Below are 22,563 nucleotides of genomic sequence, written 5' to 3'. Positions count from 1 at the left end.
TGTGCTACCTTAGATCCCAGAAGAACATCACAACACTGGAATATCATTAAGACCCTGAATAATAGAGCTTCGCAACCGCCGCAAGATGCTCAAGAAGCAAACTCCATTAACTGCCGTGGAAAACTGGCGCGCACGAATATTGAAAGTGCCAATATGCCAGCTGATTTCTACACTAACAACAGCAAGCTCATTTTTAGCAAATCAGACAAGGCGACCCTTAAGACTGTGAGCATAAAGTGTAGTGAAATTTTGACTTACTACACCGCTAGTAGAAGTGAACTTGCAAAAAAAAAAATGTCCACAGCCTGAAGTTGGAGAAAGAAAAACACGTGAAGCATTTTTCCTCAAGGAAAATCTGTATTTATCATCCTCAAAGGATTTCTTAAGTTGACGAACAACATCTTCATTGATATTTAAAAAACATTTTGAAAAATAAACAAATATTAGCCGCTAATATACAACGAAACATTAAGTTTACGAACATGCTGATTCCAAGGAATATATGGCATTACCGTAATACACAAAAATAGGCCTAAAGGCGTTTTATAACTTTAAAATTGACATCACGTTGTATAACGCCCTGCCAGGAGTAAAGAGCACTGGCAGAAATCAAGTACAACACATTTGCGGCTATGTGAGGTGAGAGAGAGAGCGAAAAAGATCGCTCGAAGTATTTAAAGTCTTCACATGGCTTTTAAATTAAGAATATGCAAAATACAAGATGTGTTGCCAATGCGAGAAAGTTAAAGATATGTTGCCAATCAAAAAATAACTCAATCTACAAAAAAATTCTCGCGGTTATAAGATACAATGAACTGGTGACTCGGTTCGCCCAAAAGTTCATTCACTTGACTGAGTTATTGCAACCGATCGCACACATGACGTCACAACGTGATGCAATGTTTACATCGAAAAAGGATTGATACTGCATGATGCAAAAACGTATTTTTAATGTTTTTTTTTTTTTTTTCAAATTAAGTGATTCTTTCACTTTTTGTGAAAGTTTTAAATTAAAAATCTAACAAGCGGCCCCATTTTTGCAACATGCACAACAATCAGAAAAATTTACAATAAATTCAAATTGACAAAGTCACATTGAATTTCACAAAAATTTTACACACCCAAAAAGTTCAAATTTAGTTTATATATTTCCCCCCCCCCCCAAAAAATAATGTCACAAAAATGTCCAAGTTGAGATTTGGTATAAGGTTTTGTCAAAGCATCAGCTAAATTTAATTTAGAACTCACATACATTAATTTAAACAATTTTTCATTTACTAAATTTCTCAAAAAATGATACTTGATATCAATATGTTTTCTTCTTTGATTTTGTATAGGACTTTTGGAAAAATCTATTGCAGCAATGTTGTCACAAAATATTTCACAATTTTTCAAAATTAAATTCAAATTTTCATTTTTTAAAATTTTCATGATCCAGACAAATTCTTTAGCAGCCTCTGTTAAAGTGACATATTCGGCTTCCATAGTGGAAAGAGCAATACATTTATGCTTAAAGGTTTTCCACATGATAGGTGTATTATCTAGCAAAATGATGTAACCTCCCATTGAAACCCTATCATCTCTACTAGCTGCCCAATCTGAATCAGAATAACATTTAATATTTAAATTTGAAATATTTGATAACTTCAACTTAAGATTTTTTGTATACAAAACATAACCAAGAAGACGAAGTAAACCATGCCAATGTTTTTCACCATAATTAGATTGAAATTGGGAAAATATATTCAGAGCATATGTTATGTCGGGGCGAGTTCTACTAGCCAAAAAGGATAAACAGCCAATTAAATTTCGATATGGTAAAGAATTATATTTATCTATTTCTAACTTACTAGTAGGCGAATCAATTTTTGAATAAACCACCCCAACCGAAATAGGAACATTACTAATTGGAATATTATAACTAGAATACAACTCGACAATTTTATTAATATACGTTGTCTGATGAATATACCAATTACCATCAATGTTTTGAAATTCAACACCCAGAAGCAGGGTTCCCAATAGGGACGGGAAAATGGGTGGGCGAATCTCGCCACTTGCTAAAAGTTGAGTGAGATTTGAAAAAACTGAGTGAGAAAATTTATTTAAAGAATTTTTTATTCCATAAAAATTACAAAGTTCCACATTTACATAGTAAGGATTTAGCACTGCCTATTTTTGCGTTCATTAAATTTAGTGGCAGCTACATCATATGGAAAGTTCTCCAAGTCTACACCTGCATCAGATATGCGTATTAAATTGCTGAGCGTTTTTGGAGCAAGTCTATTTCGAAACTTATTTTTGATTCTATTTTGGGTACTAAAGGATCTCTCAACAGAGGCTGAGCTTATGGGTATCACCAAATAAATTTCCATTAATGTTGATGTGTTCGGGTATGTATTTTTGTATTTTCGCGGAAACAGTTCTGCCACTTCACTTAGGTTTAAATCTTTGTAACTATGCTTCAGCATAACAGAAACATCTTCATATTCTTCAATCAGTTTTTCGCAATTTACGTAAGTAACAAAATGGTTTCCTAACGATAGCACTTTTGCTTTCATCTCTTCATTGTTAGCAGATTTTAATAAAAAAGGGTCAAAGGCGCTAAAGTTTTGAATAATATTCATAGATTCTTCTGGGAATCTTCTATCCATACTTTCTTTAATTGAATTTATTAATGATATTTTAGTGGCACTGAGCTGATCCAGTGAGGAAGCTGAAATTATCTTTTTATTAATTGTTGAGTAATAACCTTCGCTAGCACCTTCCATTTCTTCCCTATCATTTTCTTCATTTATGATAATATTGTGAATGAATCGCTTTTCATTCACGCCTGGACTGTGTTTTAAATTTTCTAAGTGTATTCCTGCAGCATGAATTTTGGGCATGACAATAGATAAATCTGCTGAATCTGATTGAAATGCTTTCGAAAGATTAGTAAGTATTGGTAGTATATCGTTCAAAATGTGTGTTATGTACACAAACCTAATGTCTTACGGATCTCAATAGTCCAGGTGCTGTTGGGTCATTTCTCTCCGTTTGCGAGTCCAAATAGACCATGAGCGAGTCCAAAGTTTTATATAGAACTTCTACAGCTTTATGTAGCGACAACCAGCGAATAGAGTGAAATGTTACATATTTCACTACCGTTTCACTTACTAATTTTTGAACAGCTGCTAACTTTGCTGATCGGACAGCTGAAGCATTGAAGTATGCGAATATTGCTCTGACTGTATCGCTATAAGAACGAATGCTCTGTAAATTTTTGACAGCATCCTGCATAACAAGAGCCAGTCTGTGAGCTGTACAATGTATTGCAATTATACAGGGATTTACCTCTTTCAAACGAGCAATCAAGCCTGCATTTTTTCCCAACATAACTCGCGCACCATCGCAGCCCAACGCAACCATTTTTGAAATGTTGATTCCTTTTTTATCCAACATTTCTTGAATAAAAAACATTAATGTATCAGCTTTACCATCCTGGATAGAAATATTTTCCAAAAATTCGCATTTTACTTTTCCATTTGTTACATATCTAATGTTAATGCCGAGATGTTTTTCATTGGCCAAATCGCACGTTTCATCACAAATTAATGAGCAAACACCCACTTGTTTCACTTCTTCCAAAAGATTATCCTCAATCACCTCAGCAATGCATGAATGAAGTTCATTCACAGAATCACTGTGTTCATATCTTATTTTGGAATTTTTAACATCACATCCTTGGAGTTTTATGAACTGTTGAAGATTACCAAACAGCGAATTTGGCAATTCATTGACTGCTACGAACAGCGCGCTTTTTAAACAAGAAATTAAAAATGATTTATTTCTGTTGTCTAAATTTACCGTAGCTACTTGCATATCTTTTTTGCAGGATTCTGCCTCAATAGTTTGCAAATGTTCTTTACACATTTTGTGGCGATCCAGAGAAGTTGTTTTATACGAAGTACAACCCTCTGAAACAAAAGTAATTTGAATAAAAATAAATGAATATTCGGATTTATATCTATTTATTACAAAAAGTTTCTGTTAGTGTATCGAAGAAATTCAAACTACGAGTAAACTACCAAATTTACAGCTATAAAATTTAGTACACAAGTTGTCTGAGAATTTATTTATTTATTTATTTATTTTTTTGTAATATTTATCATTTTAATGACATTTTAACTTTCGGCGGACAGCTTAATATCAAAAAGTAAATAATTTCATTTTCTTAATTTTATTTTTCAGATGCTACATAGTTAAGACTATTAAAATTTAAAATGAAATTTAAGTATACAACACAACTCTACGTATTATTGAATTTTATATTTCTTGGCGGTTTTTTTATTTATTTAGTTTTTAAATTTGTTTATGGACGTTGTTATTTTAAGGATAATGCAGTTATAAAAAATATTTTTAGGAATTTTTGTTTTTGGATGATTGTTTAACATTAACACTATTTTCTACCTTGACACCAAGTGCGGATCCAGAGTAAGGGTGACGGAGGCATGCTCCCCCCCCTTTCATAAAATCAACCAAATACAGCCAAAAATATTATTTTGGAAATTTGAATTTCTAAAAATTCCCCCCCTTACACCCCATCTTCTTTCGAATGTTCCTTTTATGCCCCCTCTCCTCCCCACCGCCACTCTCTTCCAACAACAATATCACTAAAAGCAATCACTGGATCCGCCCTTACATGATACAACACTAATTAACAGAAAAATAATGTCACAAACTCACAAACAATACATGTACAGTAAAAGCTCGTTCAAGTTAACTGAATTCCTACTTCTATCATTTTTTAAAAATCTTATGGGAACAAATTTCTCCTCTTTAATTTCACGTCGTGTTGGAAACGAGCTAAGAATCAAGCTTAGCAATATTTCAAGCATTCGCAAAATATCCCTGCAAGATGATTCGGCGACTCTCTTTGAAACAGTTGTTTTAAGCTTTAAATACAAAATGTTTTTTTATTTTTCCAAATAATAATAAAATTCAATGATTGAATTAAAATTTGGTAATGTACAAATTTTGTACTCATATAAAAATTTATTTTTTTTTAATATATATTATAACTCGTTATTTGCATTCCCTTATCCAAGAATAAGAAAAAAAAATTTAGGCCATTGGTATACTGTTAAATTTTTTTTTTCGTTCATAGTTGCAACTTTTATTTTAAAAATTTTTTTGAGCGACTTATAAAATATTTACTGATAAAATATTAAATCATTACTTTGGATTTTGGTAAAATTTGGATTTCTTTTGGATTTAAATACAGGACAAATAATTGAGCTTTTACTGTAATTATTAGATGATAAAATACTTTGAATTTACCATTTGCAAATGGATTACGCTTCTTGTGGGCTTGGCAAAGTTTACAAAACATAAGGATAACTCCATTTTTTTCTTCCGTTTCCAGCCAATCATATATACTTTGCCATTTTGGTTGATATTTGTCAAGCTTTTTCTTTTTTTCCGGTGGCATATTTAATTGATCATTTTCTTTCTCACTATTTTCCATTTTCTTTTTATTTGAAACATTAGAACTCGCAAGTAGATACTTTTCCATTGCTAAGGATGAGTGAGAATATTTTCCAGGCGAAACATGCACAAAGCACGTTTGCTAAAATGATCTCCCTAGCCACTAGTGGGTGACCATTGACGTGTTGGACAATTGCTTAGTGATCGATGGACGTACTGACAAGACAGGTTAGAGGTCATAGGGTCAGAAATCTCTCCTTCGTTTCAAGTGTTTTGGTGGTAAAACTGGTTATGAAGAAAAGAGATACGTTGTAGCGAGAGGCTGAAAAATGTGTCAGAACTTTCCGAAATCGCCGATTTAAAGGATTTTTTTTTCTTTTTTCTTTTTGTGGTTATGTGGCCTGATAATTCGCGAGAATCTCGCACTTTGATTAAATATTTATAGGTGCGAGAATGTCTCGCATCAAAATATTTTTTATGCGAGATTTCGTTTGAAAGTGCGAGATTCTCGCGGTCTTGCGCTCTATTGGGAACCCTGCCCAGTTTTCTTATTTCACCCAAAATTTTTAACTCAAAATGATTTCTTAAAAAATTTACAATTTCATTCAAATCAGATTTTAGTTTGCCAAAAAGTATGATATCATCAACATAAAAAAGAAGAATATAACCTTATTTTTATATATGTAACAACAATTACACCAATCTAAACTAGTAAAGTTCATTTTCAAAAGTGTTTCATGGAGTTGATAGTACCACATCCTACCACTTTGGTGTAAACCGTACAAAGCTTTCTTTAACAAACAAACTTTACCAGGCTCTAGTACATATCCACTAGGTTGTTTCATATATACATTAGTATCCAAATTTGCATACAAATAAGCGTTATTTATGTCTACATGCAGATGACACCATTTAAAAAGACATACAAAAATACAGAAAAACAATCTGATTATAGAAAAATCAATGACTGGGCTAAAAACTTCTTGGAAAGATTCTCCAGCTTCCTGAAGATAACCTTGGGCACATAACCGAGCGCGGTATTTCACAATATTCCCTTGCTGATCTTCTTTTACTGTATATACCCACCGATTTCCCAAAATTTTACTATGTTCAGGTGGATCCACTAACTCCCATACACCGCGATTATATATGGTTTGTATTTCCTGATCCATCGCGTTAATCCAATGTTTAGATTCCCTGGAATTAATGGCTTCTTTAAAATTTAATGGAAGTTTAATTTCAGCAAGATTTCCCTCTAAAATTTCTATTACCTTTCCCTCTTTTAAATTTTTGCCCGAAAAGTCAAAATATGATTCATCAAATTCAATTTTGTTATCATTACAATATTTAATAACTTCATTTAAAGAACGCAAGCGAATATTTGAACCTTCAATCCTATAGTAAATATCAGTTCTATCACCTGATGGTCTAGGAACAGCTTGACGCAACCAATTAATTTCAGAACAAGGTTTTAATTCATCACTAGGACTATCACTGGAAAGCTCATCCACTCCCTGATTTGAAGTTACAGGATATTCATAATCAAAATTGTCAGGTAAGTATTTCATAACCTTTGGACTACTTGATCCAGAACCTAGTACAACATCTGCCCCTTTAGTTCCCTCATCAAAATTGACATTACATGTTTCTATGATTCTTTGTTCGTCTTCCAGCCAGACACGATAACCTCTAGTATTTTGAGCGTAACCTAACAAAATTCCTGGTTTAGATTTATCGTCCAATTTCTTTCTTTTCTGACTTGGAACATTTACAAAAGTTAAACAGCCAAAAGTTCTGAGATGTTTCACGTTAGGCTTTTCATTGAAAAACAGTTCAAACGGGGTATGATTGCTCCCATGACAAGACCTATTCCAAACATAAGAAAAACAAAATGCAGCTTCCCCCCAGAATTTCGAAGGTAAGTTACTCTCTTTTAAAAGTGCTCTAACTCCCCCCATTAATGTCTGGCTAAACCGTTCAATTATGCCATTCATCATTGGTGTGTAGGGATTAGTTTTCTCATGCCTAATGCCACGGTTATTCAAGAAAATTTCAAAATTTTGATTGCAAAATTCTTTCCCCCCATCTGTATGAATTGATTTAATTTTCCTCCCTAAAAGCCTTTCATTACGATTTAAAAATCTTACAAAAATATTGAAAACATCCGACTTCAATTTCATAGGGTATACAGCAACGCGTTTTGAAAAATCGTCCATAATGGATAAATAATATTTCTCTCCGCTCAAAGTTAAATTTGGGACTTCACCTACATCCATGTGTATAAGCTCTAAAGGTTTAGAAGATCTCACGGCCCCAATCGATTTAAAAGAAATACTCCTAGCTTTAGTATATTTACAAATTTCACAATAGTTAACATTTTTATTCAATTCAGGAAGACCTCTAACACTATTGTTTTTGCTAGTTCTAGAAATATATTCATAATTAATGTGACAATATCTCTTGTGCCATAAATCTTCAGGTGAAATTTTACCAATTTTTTCAGAAATGTTACAAACAGGCTCAGAATTATCACAATGTTCACTATTTTTCAAATACAAATATCTATTAGGCTTAAAGAAATATAAATTTATGTCATTTCTACGCTTTGCATAAAATAATTGATTCCAATTTTTGTCATAAACTTTAAGAATGGTATTATGACCAACAAATTTGTTACCTTCCTGTTCCAATTTAGATAATGACAATAAATTACGACGGATTTCAGGATTGTACAGAACATCTTTCAAGATAATTTTCCTATGTCTAGCATTAATTTTGACCAACAATTGAATTGTACCAACCCCTAAGATATTGCTTTGTTTTCGTCAACAGCCATAGACATTTTTAAATTATTAACTGGCCTAAAATCAGAGAAAAGATTTTTATTTTTAGTGACATGTGACGTAGCTCCAGAATCGGCAATCCACGTTATATCTGAATCAGATGAAGTAATATTCAAAGCTTCTGACTCATTAATTTCACTCACATTATGTTGAGAATTAGAAGACCCTTGAAATAAATTTTTAGAATTTAACTTTGCCTTAAATTTAAAACAATCAACCTTTTTATGCCCAAAAATCCCACAAAAATTACATTTCCCTTTAAATCTATTTTTACTAAAATTTGACACAGGTTTACGATTACTTTTACAAGGATGGATCTTACCGGCAGGTAGCGAATTCGGAACGGTCACATACACAGCAGGTGTCTGTAGTGGAATGTTCATTTCAGAAATTCTATTTGCTTCGAGCAATAGTTCTTGTTCTATTTTTAATGGAGTAAAGTCCACGTCAGACCATCTGTAGATTTGCTGTACTATGGATGCAAATTCAGGGGGTAAACTCCGGATATACTGGAAACCTATGTAAAGGTCGGACATCGCATGGCCAACTTCTTTTAATTGTGACGCAGCTGCTTTCACTCGGCAGATGAAAAGACCAACAGTCTCACCTTCTTGAAACTTGACTTGAAAAAATTTATCCAACAGGGATATTAATCTGGCACGGGTGTCAGGTTCAAAATACTTGCACAAGATTTCCCAAGCTATCTTTCCTTCAGTAGTGCATTCGATGAGAAGCTTGAATTCTTCCGACAGGAACTGATAAATAGTAGTATAAGCTCGAGTTCTTCTAAGATTCAATTCCGCTTTATCTCGGAACGTCAATTTTTCTTCTTCAAGTTTCTTTTCTTTTTCGTCAGCTTCGATGAATTCCCAGCTGCCCGAATGACGCAGGACAACTTGTATGTTTCTCTTCCAAGTATTCCAATTATTGGCATTTAGTAAAGGTATTGTAGGGACTTCCATACTTTCAAAATTTTCACGATGTTTTAAAAATTCTTCAGAGCATAAAAATTCAAATTTTCCAAGTTCTTCAGGTTATGGCCAGGAATTGCAAAGTCCAGGCGACCTGGGCCCATAACCACTTGTGAGCATAAAGTGTAGTGAAATTTAGACTTACTACACCGCTAGTAGAAGTGAACTTGCAAAAAAAAAATGTCCACAGCCTGAAGTTGGAGAAAGAAAAACACGTGAAGCATTTTTCCTCAAGGAAAATCTGTATTTATCATCCTCAAAGGATTTCTTAAGTTGACGAACAACATCTTCATTGATATTTAAAAAACATTTTGAAAAATAAACAAATATTAGCCGCTAATATACAACGAAACATTAAGTTTACGAACATGCTGATTCCAAGGAATATATGGCATTACCGTAATACACAAAAATAGGCCTAAAGGCGTTTTATAACTTTAAAATTGACATCACGTTGTATAACGCCCTGCCAGGAGTAAAGAGCACTGGCAGAAATCACGTACAACACATTTGCGGCTATGTGAGGTGAGAGAGAGAGCGAAAAAGATCACTCGAAGTATTTAAAGTCTTCACATGGCTTTTAAATTAAGAATATGCAAAATACAAGATGTGTTGCCAATGCGAGAAAGTTAAAGATATGTTGCCAATCAAAAAATAACTCAATCTACAAAAAAATTCTCGCGGTTATAAGATACAATGAACTGGTGACTCGGTTCGCCCAAAAGTTCATTCACTTGACTGAGTTATTGCAACCGATTGCACACATGACGTCACAACGTGATGCAATGTTTACATCGAAAAAGGATTGATACTGCATGATGCAAAAACGTATTTTTAATGTTTTTTTTTTTTTTTTCAAATTAAGTGATTCTTTCACTTTTTGTGAAAGTTTTAAATTAAAAATCTAACAAAGACCACAAGAAGACTAATCCAAAACTCTCTCAAGCACCCCAAGAACAACATTTTCTCTGATACTTTCACAGATGAAGAATTCGAGTCTGCCATCTCAAAACTCGATCCAAAGAAAGCTCCAGGCGCTGACCTAATTTTCGGCTACATGATCCAACATTTCGGTCACAAAGCCAAGAAAAAGCTACTAGATATCTTCAATCTCTCCTGGACTTCCGGCAAGCTCCCAAAGATTTGAAAAATCTCCACTGTCATTCCGATTCTAAAGACAAGCAAAAATGCCTCTGACTGCAAGAGCTACAGGCCGATTTCGCTTACCAGCACACTGTGCAAGCTTATGGAGCAAATGATTCACTATAGAATCATGAAATGGCTAATTCAACACAGAAAATTACACTTCTACCAGACGGCCTACCGAGCCCATCACAGCACAGCGGATCAGCTCTTTTACCTTTGCCAATCAATAATTGATGGACTCCAGAAAAAACCTCATGAAAAGACGGTCGCTTTCTTTCTCGACCTGTCTTCTGCTTTTGACCGTGATTGGCGACAAAAACTCATCCACATTGCCCATGAAGCTGGCATCGAGGGCAATGCACTTGTATGGATAAATGACTTCTTGAGAAACAGACGCTTCGCAGTCAGATTCAATGGAGCACTCTCTAAGACCTGCAAAACTCGGGCTGGTGTACCACAGGGCTCTGTCTTGAGCCCTCTGCTGTTTCTCCTTTACATGAACACAGTTGACTCCTATATTCATAAGAATACCAAAATCGCCTGCTATGCAGATGATATTGCCATTTGGTGCACAAGTTAAGATCTTAAAACCTCCCAGAAATTTCTGAATCTTAGTCTTAAGGGCATTGCAACATGGGCTACAAATCTCAAACTTACTATTAACCCCAATAAGTCTAACTACTGTGTTTTTTCAACTGATCGGAAAAATCGTGGATCCTTCCAACCGGACTTAAGAATTGAAGACTCCGTTATTAAGAGCGTCGAAAATCCCAAATGCCTGGGAGTGTTTCTAGATCCAGAACTGAGATTTAGAAAACATACGAAAATCACAGCAAACAAAAGTCTAAAGAAATTGAACATCCTCCGCAAACTCTGCGGCACCAACTGGGGCTCAAGATCATCAACGTTAAAAAGTACCTACTGCACCGTCATCAGGCCAGTACTCGAGTACTGTTCCCCCATTTGGGCACATGCATCCGAATCTGCCAAAGAGACTTTAGACTCAGTCCAATATAGAGCTTCCAAAATCATCATTGGTGCAGTATCCTCTGCTAATAACACCAAGGCTGAACTCGAAAGTGGTCTTGTTTCCCTCGAGAACAGACGGAAACTTGCTACTGTAAAGTTCACAAATAAAATCAGAAACCACAATAAAGACCACATTGCCCACAGAGCCTTCAACGCTTGGACAGGCACATCAAGGCTTCAGAGATCATCAACGCTGCAGTTAGACAGGGATATCAGAAGAGCCATTGGTCTTGCCCATTCCTCCCTGGACATAACTCAAGAACCACTCTCTACTTTTAGACCTCCAAAGAGTACTAAAATCAATACCTTCCTACTTGAACCATGCTCTAAGAAGGAACTAAATCAAATGTTATTACAGAAAGGCGAAGACACTATTTGTTCGCTTGCAAAAGAAAACAGTGTATTAATCTACACAGATGGTTCCTCTGACATTGACTGTAATAGAGGTGGCGCAGGAATCTCCATCATTTATCTCTCAGGAAATAATGTCAAGCTTAAAATACCCACTGGCCAAATCGCCTCAAACTTTACTAGCGAACTTGTTGCTATTAAAAAGGCTCTTGCTCATTGTCTTTCTTCCCCTACTCCTGAAGACCTAATAGAAGAAATCGTGATTTTTTCCGACTCAAAATCAGCACTTGAAGCCATACGTAACGGTATGACAAGACTGACACAAGAAATTAATTTTTTTCTCCAGTCACTCAAAACAACCTGCATTCTCCAGTGGATCCCAGCTCATGTCGGAATCGAGGGAAATGAGTGTGCAGATGCCCTTGCAAAGGAAGCACGTGACCAAGACCAACCACTAACAGCCACCTTCAAAGACGTTAATGCTGTAGCCAGGCGAAGGATCTATAATCAGCTTTTCAGCAAGGCAACAATCCCTGACCCCTCCACTGCCCAAGAAACCTCTCTTCTACAATAGCTAGGCTACGTACTGGACATTTCAAGAGCATGAAGATTCTACCAAATAATATTAAATCCTATCCCATCTGCAAGCACCGTCCCTATTCACAACTAACCCCGGACCATGTCTTTAATTGCCAGGCCATTATTCGCTCCCTCCTCCAACTTGGAGCACCACCACATGAAATCCTTTACAGTCATCGGGCTCCAGAATTAGCGGATCTTGTTTTTAAGACTTTTGGAGCCATTTAAACCTTTCGCACTCTGCACTCTTTGGACACGACAACAACAACAACAGTAAACAATTTTGTATGAAAACAATAACTCCTTTTACTTTGTATTAAAAAGTAAAACAACAAAGGTCCTTTTTTTTTTCAAAAACATCGGCCAATTCCATCGGCTTTTCGATGTTTTTAAGACCGATGGGCCGATGTTTCTTGCAAGTTAGCATCGGCCGCCGATGCCGATGGCTAGATTCTTGAACCATCGGCGCCGATGCATCAGCCAGGCCGATGCGTCGAGTCCTACTATATTTCTTCTTCACTAAATTTTTAATTTGAATTTTACTGACTGCTTTAGAATTAACCTTAATATAAAGATTTTAAGATTAACTGCAATTATTGAGTGTTGTAATCAAGAAATCATTTACACTTATTTTGTTCCATACTTTTTAGTGAGAACCAATCTTATAGAAATAGTCTTAATAAAAAAAAAAACATTAGCTTATTTCATCAAATCTTTTGGATTCATGCTTTCGCGCCAGAACTTCTTTGAATTTGCCGATCACCCTTAAACGTTTCAACCTTAGCTACGGGCTTTGACAAACTAATTTGTTACGTTTCTTTTACTATTTTCTAACTGAGATCAAACAAAACACTATATTTCTACTTTTATTTGAAAGTGATTACTTGAAAATGTTAGGCAACTGTTTGCATACAGTTGCTATTAGTTAAGTTAAAAAGCAAGCAAACTAGGGGACGGCTACAAAAAGTTCGGTAAGCACTCAACCTAGCTGATTGTCATAATGGCAGTTATTTTCTCATTAGTATCTTTTTATACAGGTAATCAAACCAATTGGAAGTCAGTTTTTAAAAAATGCAAGGAGAGTCAGTGAAAACGAAAGAAAAAAGGAAGCCCCGAGTCGGCAATGTTTTCTAACGACTCCGACTCCAACTCCTTTCCCTCAAAATCATTACGACTCTTCGACTCTGACTCCACTCGTTCGTCACAAAACGTCGTATTTTTCCTTCCACACTTTTTATAAGACTATAAAAAGAAAATTTTTGCTTTATTCTCTTCCCAAGAGCTTCCTAGAATGCATTTAAAATGTTAAATTTTTATTAAATTATTTACACAATTAGCTATCTGCGTCACTCGTCACAGCTCACAGCATTTTCTCGAGATACAAGTGCATCCGCACATATGATGTTCATTTATACGCGTGTATACGTGACACGTATATACATGTGACACGTATGTACTCATGTAGACACGTATACACTCCTGTAGGTAATCACGTATACATGCTTATATACATGTATATACTTGAGTAGGCACGTGCATGCATGTATCTGATGTATACATGTATCTACTCATATAGAAATGTGTTTACTCGTGTATAACACGACACGTACACTGGTGTGCAAAAATTAAGGATGAGACGGTTTTTTCAATATAACTTTGTACAAAAGCTTTCCAAATCAACACATTTAATACCGTAAGATCCCCAATACATAAGGACATGTGTAATGTAAGCAATACTTACTAAAAGAGAAATCAGAGGGATAAAAAGAAGCTTTATTGAAAAAGTAGCATGGAGCGCAATGCGACTGAAGGCCAAAACATCCCTGTGATGGGTGTCCAGCAAGAAACATCCGGTCTTTTGTAGGGGATATGATCTCCCCCGACTGCTAGGCAGGTTTCACAGCGTCTGCCCTTACTGAGAATGAGGGTGTCAATGAGTTGTTGAGGCATTGCTGCCCATTCGTCTTGCAGCGCCAATCGAAACTCCCGAATCGTTACTGGTAGTAAGGTACGAGCTGCCAAGCATCTGCCTAGAAAATCCCATACATGCTCGATGGGATTGAGATCCGGAGATTGTGCCGGTCAATCCACATTTTCAATATCCGCACTCTCTAAGAGCTGTTCGGCAGCTACTGTGCGATGACATGGTGCATTGTCGTCCATGAAAAGGAACTGCGGACCCATAGTGCCTCTAAAAAGACGCACATGTGGAAGAAGAATCTCGTTACAATAACGGGTCCCATTGACTGAACCTGCGTCGAAGATGTGAAGGTCTGTACGACTACCAAGCATGATGCCTCCCCAAACGAGAACACCGAGACCTCCATACCTGTCTCTTTCAATGATGTTCGAGGGATGATTGCGGCTTCCCTGCTCTCTCCAGATGAGTATGCGATGAGAATCGCTACTCAGACTGAATCTGCTCTCATCTGTAAAGAGTACTCGTCCCCATTCATTGTCTGTCCAATTCAGGTGTTCCTGGCACCACAGAGAACGCCTTCTCCGATGGGCAGGCATTAGAGGTACACACCGTATAGGGCGTCGTGCAAACAGACAACCAACATGCAGTCTTCTGGCCACGGTAAAACGCAATATCGGTCGTCCAGTCGCCTGTGTCGTGTGTCTAGCGATTTCTCCCGCTGTCTGCCGCCTGTTTCCTCTGGCCTGTAAAACAATATACCGGTCATCTGCGGGTGTGATTTCTCGTGGACGACCACTACTGAACCCCCGGATAGCTGTTCCTGTAGTTTGAAATTGTCTCCAAAGTCGTAAAACGATGCTGTGAGCAATTCCGAACTCTGCAGCCACACTTGTCACATTGCGGCCTTCCTCCAACTTCCCAATGATTCGACCTCGGGTAAAAGCATCCAGATGTTGTCTAGCAGATTGATTATTCGCCATTTCTCGCTGAGGCAGCAACTCGGTGTGATTTTAACTGCTATACAGCGTGCAATCTCTTTGGCAGAAATACTGATTTTACACCGAAAACATGCTTTATACTACTCAGACACTCCCCCATTACGTCTGCCTGCATGAAAATATTTCTGGAAGTATGAATTGTTTTGCTGACGATGTAAAAGTTATGGGGATTGTCGAAAATGAAGAACAAGTAAAACAGCTGCAAGAGGATTTAGATCATATTACTAAGTGGGCGGATAGATGGGGTATGGCAGTTGATGTGGGGAAATGTCAAGTGCTACACTTGGGTCATGGAAATGGGCGAGTGAGATATCGTTTGCAGGGTTCAGTCGTAAATCGGGCGGAAAATGTTGTGGATCTGGGTGTTTTTATAAATCAGGACTTCAAGTTTGGTCAACAGTGCAGTATTGCTGGTAACAGGGCCAACAAAGTGCTTGGGTTCATCAGTGGATCTATTTCGGGCAAATCTGGGAAAGTTCTTCTGCCTTTGTATAGGAGTTTGGTGGGACCTCATTTGGAGTGTGCTGTTCAGTTTTGGTCGCCTTATCTGAAGAGGGATGTTTTTGTATTGGAGGGGGTTTAGGGAAGGGTGGCTGAATTGGTGGGGGGACTCTCAGATTTAGATTGTGATACCAGACTTAATGGGCTTAACATGTATAGCCTGGAGCGGAGGGGAGTCAGAGGGGACATGATTCAGTTGTTTAAATTTATCAAAATGAAAGATGTAAATGGATTAAATTTTTGCGGGAAAAGCAGGACAGGGGGTCATTGTTTTAAGCTATTTAAATCTCGGGCTGGCTTGGAGGTCGGGAAAAACTACTGCTTTGGCGGGGTTGTGGGCACTTGGAATGGCTTACCGGAAGAGGCGGTAATGAGCAAAGGAGTGGATAGCTTTGGGAGGGCCATTGGTCTTCATTGGGGACTGGTTGATTGACTAGGACCAGCCTGGCTGGGCCCAGAGCCTGTTGCTGGTCGTCACCTTTGTATTTGTATTTGTATTTGTATTTATATCTGCGCATGTGCTACCGTACATCACCTTACTTAATCTCCTGATTGGTCTTTCTGTCCGCTCTGCCTCTTCGTTCAGCTGATATGCTAATTTTTCGACTTCGTCCTTAATTTTTGCACACCAGTGTATATATGCGTGTATACACGCATGTACTCGGGAATATACTTGTAATTATAAAAACAACTGAAATATACAAGTATTAGGGTTCTTTATAATGGTTTTGCTACTATTTTTAACTATGACCACTTTACCCCATGCTATGACCACTTTCCCCCACCCCATGGGGTAAAGTGGTCATAAAAACATAGGGAAAAGAAAGCTCTATAAAACTACTAAAATCAATATTTTTCTTCCTGAAATTCAATGTACCGTGTTCTTTAATAATGCAATGTAAAATAACAACAAAAAAAGTTGAAGTGTTTAAAGAATTTGTTGCATTTATTATCCACCTAAGTTGAAAACCTACGATTTTATGACCACGTTACCCCACCAGACCCTATAGTTTTGTGAAGGGTCCTTTTTAACGAATTAGATTTTTTTAAAGGGTCCTTAAAAGGACCTACATATCCTCTTGTCAGACCCTTGAATTGTATCACAAAAATCGCCTCCAGTCCCCTCTGCATAATTGTACCAAAAAATCCTCCCCCCCCCCTGTGCCCCCTGCACCATTTTTGAGACTGGCAACATCCAAATTATTTCTCTTTGGGCCAATCAATACCTTTCAGACAAACTAAGTCCCACAATTGTATCACAAAAATCACCTCCACGCCCCCCCCCCCCCCTGTGTAATTGTCTCACAAAAATGCCCCTGTGCTTCCCTGCACTATTTTTGAGACTCTCAACATCCAAATTCTTTCTTGTTGGGCCAATACCTTTCAGAAAAACTAAATCCCATAATTGTATCACAAAAATTGCTCCCATGCTCGCCTCCCATTATTGTATCCCTAGAATCCCCCCACGCCCCCTGCACCATTTTCGAGACTGGAAACATCCAATTTTTTTCTCCTTGGGCCAAAACCCTCCAGGAAAACTAACTCCCATAATTGTATTACCAAAATCGCCTCCACTCCCCCTCTCCCATAATTGTATCTCAAAAATCCCAATCCCACGCTCCCGGACCATATTTGTGACTGGCAACATCCAAATTCTTTCTTATTGAGCCAAAAAATTTCAGAAAAACCAACTCTCATAATTGTATCACAAAAATTGCACGGAAACTAAAATCATGACCATTTGCTCCTCTACTATTAGTTCCTTCTTTTCTAAACCTCCTCCCCAATGCGTGCGTCATGGAATAACTTGAATCTTTCCCTCCCCGCGTCCGTAATTCATGCAAATATGCCAAAGTTTGCGTACTGCCAAGGGGAAAAAATGTCCGACAGTTGTAGACAATATTTTTTTTTTGCGGACAGCTTTATTTGTTTTAGCGCGGACAGAACTGTCCGCCATAGAGTTTCGTTGTCCGCCACAATGTTGCTGTGTCACGGCGTTTCTGACACTAGGTGGCTTTTTACTATTATTATTTTGTCTTTTAAATACTCATTACCTCCCTGTAGCCTTTCAGGATTTTATTGCCTTCCTTGAGGAATCAAAACGCCATTTTGGGGGCAATTGCTCATAGATAAGGAACCACTGTAGAACACAATTAAAATAAAAATGTGATTAATATTAAATAGGTACCACACGGAACATTAGTAGGTCTCAATAAATATTTGAAATTTTAATAACAAGAACTCTTATTTTTTAAGCACAAAAATTACTTTTGATATACCACGTAATATTGCAATATCAGTATCAAATTAAAAAAATGGCTTGTATTATTATGTCCCTTCATCTTCAGAGGTAACTTTTTTTTGAGTGGAATCAATATCTCTAATAATGTAGTTAAAATATTTCCAGATAGGTGGTATGCAAACAGAGTAAAATATTTGACCACTGTACTTAATCCCGCTATTTAACTTAACCTCACATTCCCCTACTTTTTTTTTTTTTTGGTATTGTAATTTTTTTTGTGTACTAAATCTCAATTTATTTAAACTTTTTTTTTAGTTTTCTTTCACTCAAGATTAAAAATCTTTTTTCAGTGTAGATTTTCAAATAATTTTTTAAACTAAATATTTCAAAAGCACTGTAGAATTTTTATGAGAAGTTTCAAAAAAATTTCTTTTTATCCTTGCTATTGAGAAAGTAGTAAGAGAATCAATAATCATCACTAGAGGAATTATTTTCTCGAACTGTGTCTGAACTATTGCATACGCTGATGATATTAACATCAGAGCAAAAACTCTTAATAACCTCTAGCAGGCTTTTCTGGATTTGGAAAGGGAGGCTGAACCTCTATACTAATCAGAGTAAAAACTAAATATATGCAATTTGGGACACAGACTGGTACTTCCAAGTACATCGAAATGGGGGTGTACAAATTTGAAAAAGAGAATTCCTTCACCTACCTTGACTTTGAAATGAACTCCGACAATTCTCCGTCCCCAGAGGTAAAGAAGAGAATTATTGCTGCCAAAGATGGTTTTATGGCATTAGAAAATTTCTGAAAATTGACAACATTATAAGAGTTGACAAATTTTTGCTATATAAGAGTTTGATTAGGTCAGTTCTTATCTACGCAGCTGAATCATGGACTTTGTCTCAAGTCAATGAAAGAACCCTCTCCATTTTCGAGAGGAAAATCCTCTGATCCATCTTTGGTGGTCTCTGCAATAACCGAGTCTGGCAAAGGAGTACTAACTATGAACTTTATAGGTTATTTGGAGAACCAATTATTTTAAAATTTCTTAAAAACCAGCTCGTGAAATGGCATGGACATGTTTTGAGAATGAGTGATGACAGCACAATGAAAAGAATTTTCCTCGCTAAGCCATCAGGAGTTAGAAGAAGAAGAAGCAGTCTGAGACTGCTTCTTCTGACTGAGATGAGCAGACTGCCTTCAAAAAGACTGTGACTCAACCAATATAAAGGATTGGACAATCCATGGCTCACAAAGGGAAGCAATAGTCTCATTTTCTTGAGAAATCCAAGGTCCACCCATGACTGTCGAGCTATTGATGATGATAATAATTTCAAAAATGTAAAATTGCAAGAATCACATTGCTTGTTGATATTAATTATTGTGTTATTAGAGAATTGAAATGTAATCAAGTTGACTAAAAGCAAATGTTGATTATGATAATTTAATTACTTTTTTGTTATCTTGGGAAGTACTTTTTTTTATTAAAGTAGAATAGCTTGATTAATACAGAAATTGCTAATTATGATGGTTCTAAAATACCTCCTTTATTTATTATATTTTAATTAAATACTTTAATGTTTCTCTGATTCTTAAGATAGAGATTTTTTTTTTACCATTAATGTGTTTCTTAAACACTTCTTTCACTATCATCTCGCATTTTAATCGAAATAAATTTAATCCACAAACATTGACAAAATAAGATTTTTGATGTGCTCACAAATTTTAGTGCTCTGCTATGATTAAATGGCAAGGGCAGTGGGGGTGGAGATAATAGACCAGCAACTCTCCTTCTCATAGAAGGGATCAGTAACCCTTTCCTCTTCTCACGTGTGACAACCTTCTATTTCACAAAGATATTAACACAACCCTTATTAGCTATCTCCATGCAATTAAAGGCATATTTTATGCTATCTTATTGAGGTCAAGGTTGAAAGTTTTTAGTATTTAGACAGATTGCCATCTTAAAAAAAAATTGGAGACAAAGTCAAATAGAACAAGATAATACTACTTCTACTCATACTAATTTATATATACTACTCTTAATTATCTAATGATGAAAAGGAAATTATTCCTGAATGAAAGTAAAGTGAAATAATTTGTTATAAATTTATTTCTTAAGCAATCATTATTTTTTAATGTGTTTATATGTTTTATTTTTAACACTATTTGTAGAAAAGAAGCTTTTATTTCTTATGCATTAAGTTTTGTATTCAATCCTATTATTTACATTAAAATTAAATTTACCCCTCCCCCTCTCCTTATTTAATTTAACAATTTTGGTCTGGAGAATTTTTGATACTTTCACCTTGATTACGATTTTAATAGAAACTAAAATTTCAAAATGTTTTACATAACAGTAACATCCTTAGTAGTAGGGAAGCCAATTATTCTAAATGGGGGTTTACTTGAGCGTCATGGGGACCTGTTAGATATTGTAGTTTAGGTTATAAGAAGAAGAAAATGTTATATAATGTTCCCCATTAGTGGTGGGGAAAGTGTCTACTGATATTCATAAATGTAATAAAAAGCACTTATATGGACATACTTGAGCCTGTGAGATATTAATAGTTTTGATGATCCAACTTCTCTGTGAATGGAAGGCATGTTAATCTACCAAATTACTATCTGGAGCGGTAGAAAATAGAAAAAGGATTTATTTTGATAAGTATCCAGAAGGGATGTTAAGTGAACCTTAAAAAGGCCACCATTGAAAAGACATGTTTTGGAAGTGACGCAAGCTCATAGCAAATTTTTGAAAATGCGAAAAAAAAAAAAAAAAAAATCGTCATATTGAAGTACTCAAGCGTGTCAAATTTCTATACAGAAGGTTCAGCTTGATGTTCCAGTCATGATAGCTTAAAATCTGATGTTTATTTAAAGGGTTATTATTAATCTGACCAATAGAAATATTCATACCTACTAAATAATGAAGTATTCCGTTACAGCTGTCTGTTTACCCCGCCAGACCATAACTTTGTGAACTGCTCTAATAGCTTACTGGGCAAATGCACACTCTAATCTTGATGGACAATTTTTGTTTCTTGGGCTAGTAAAAATCAGCAATTTATATTTTTTTCTTGATTCTTATATTTTTTTTCTGAAAAAAAAAACAAAAAAAAACTGCGCTTGAGAATTTTAAGACAAGGTTTTTCTATGCTACTTTTTAACTCTCTCACACATTTACGTCGTACTCAAACCGTCGGATTTTCTAAATGTACACTTTTTAGCTCGTACCTTATCTTAATCTGACGCGCTTCAATAAATCTGATGATCCATTTTTTTTTAAAATTAATCTGACAGCTCTCCTAGATGCATCCACCAACAAAAAAAGCTTACATTTAGTGTAGATACTTGACAGGATGCAACGTATCCCCCCTATGTATACCTGACACTTTCAAGTAAGGTGCCAAAAACTCATTGGGCCCCCTTAAAATAGTGTACTTTCACAAAATATATAAACAAGCATTGAGTGAATTATATATTTTTTGGATAAAGGAAATACAAGCTAGATTCCCAACCTTGACTTTTTTTTATAAAAATTGCTGCAAATAAATAAGCTAGAGATTTTTTACTGTTAAACACAAACTTAACAAAATGTTGCTGTGATAAAATTTAGGAAATCCAAGTAAGCAAAAACTGTTAGAAACCTAATTTTTTTTTTCATTTCCATAGTATCACTAAAGAAACAAAATAGGGCCCAAAAGAAGTTGTATGCATACAGTCAAATCTTGATAACTAGAAGCTTATAACTTGAATATTCCTTTACCTCGAAGTTTTCATGGGGTCCTAAACTCTTGAGACTGTTACGGAAACTTCCCATAACTCGAACGTTTTAACCGGTCCCTTGGAACTTCGAGTGATTGAGAGTTGACTGTATTATGTTTGAATATTGTATGCCTCAGGTATATGTCGTTACCAATTGTGTATGTGGCTACTTCTGGTTGACTATTACTTTGACTTGGAACAGAAGTTAAAAGCACTAGAAATGTTGCATTGTTTAATGTACATTTTTTGCTTAGTAATTTCATTACATTGTGTTTAAGTAGAAATAATTATCAATTATAATCATTAAATATTAGTATCAACTACCAGCCTAGCTATGCCCAGAGTTGATTGCTGGTCATCACTTTTGTATTTGTATATAATGATACGAACATCTTTTTGTCTGTGAATATCTTAACAAGTATTCTTGCAGGTATACGTACTATGGCGTATGCTTATATTTTATCCCCTGGAAAAGAAAAAGACTCAGCTTTGCAAAGTGTCAAATTACAGTTTAAAGAATGCACAGAGCAAATGTGTTTTTTAGAGAGCAAACTGGAAGGGCTGATGGGAAATCTGATATTTCAAATGAAAGGTAAATTTAAATTCTCTCCATGCATATTTGTTATATTTGTAATGTATGAAGTACAGTTAGAGTTAAATCTTGTTTTTTTGCAATGTATATACATTACTGTTTAATAACATCATAGCTGCTATAAATAACAAAATAAAACTTGTAAA

General features: G+C 35.8%; 1 protein-coding gene across 1 annotated transcript in view; it reads left to right on the top strand.

The window, feature by feature from the left end:
* LOC129218901 (rho family-interacting cell polarization regulator 2-like) overlaps positions 1 to 22,563 on the top strand; it is a 152,012-nt gene that overhangs the window by 78,003 nt on the left and 51,446 nt on the right. The window contains exon 9 of the mRNA XM_054853222.1: positions 22,256 to 22,417. Within this exon, the coding sequence (XP_054709197.1) occupies positions 22,256 to 22,417 (162 nt within the window). The remainder of the gene's footprint in view (positions 1 to 22,255; positions 22,418 to 22,563) is intronic.

This window comes from Uloborus diversus, chromosome 3, assembly GCF_026930045.1.
Source record: "Uloborus diversus isolate 005 chromosome 3, Udiv.v.3.1, whole genome shotgun sequence".
NCBI lineage: Eukaryota > Metazoa > Arthropoda > Arachnida > Araneae > Uloboridae > Uloborus > Uloborus diversus.
Note: the sequence above shows the minus strand (reverse complement) of the source record. Positions and strands in the feature narration are given on the sequence as shown.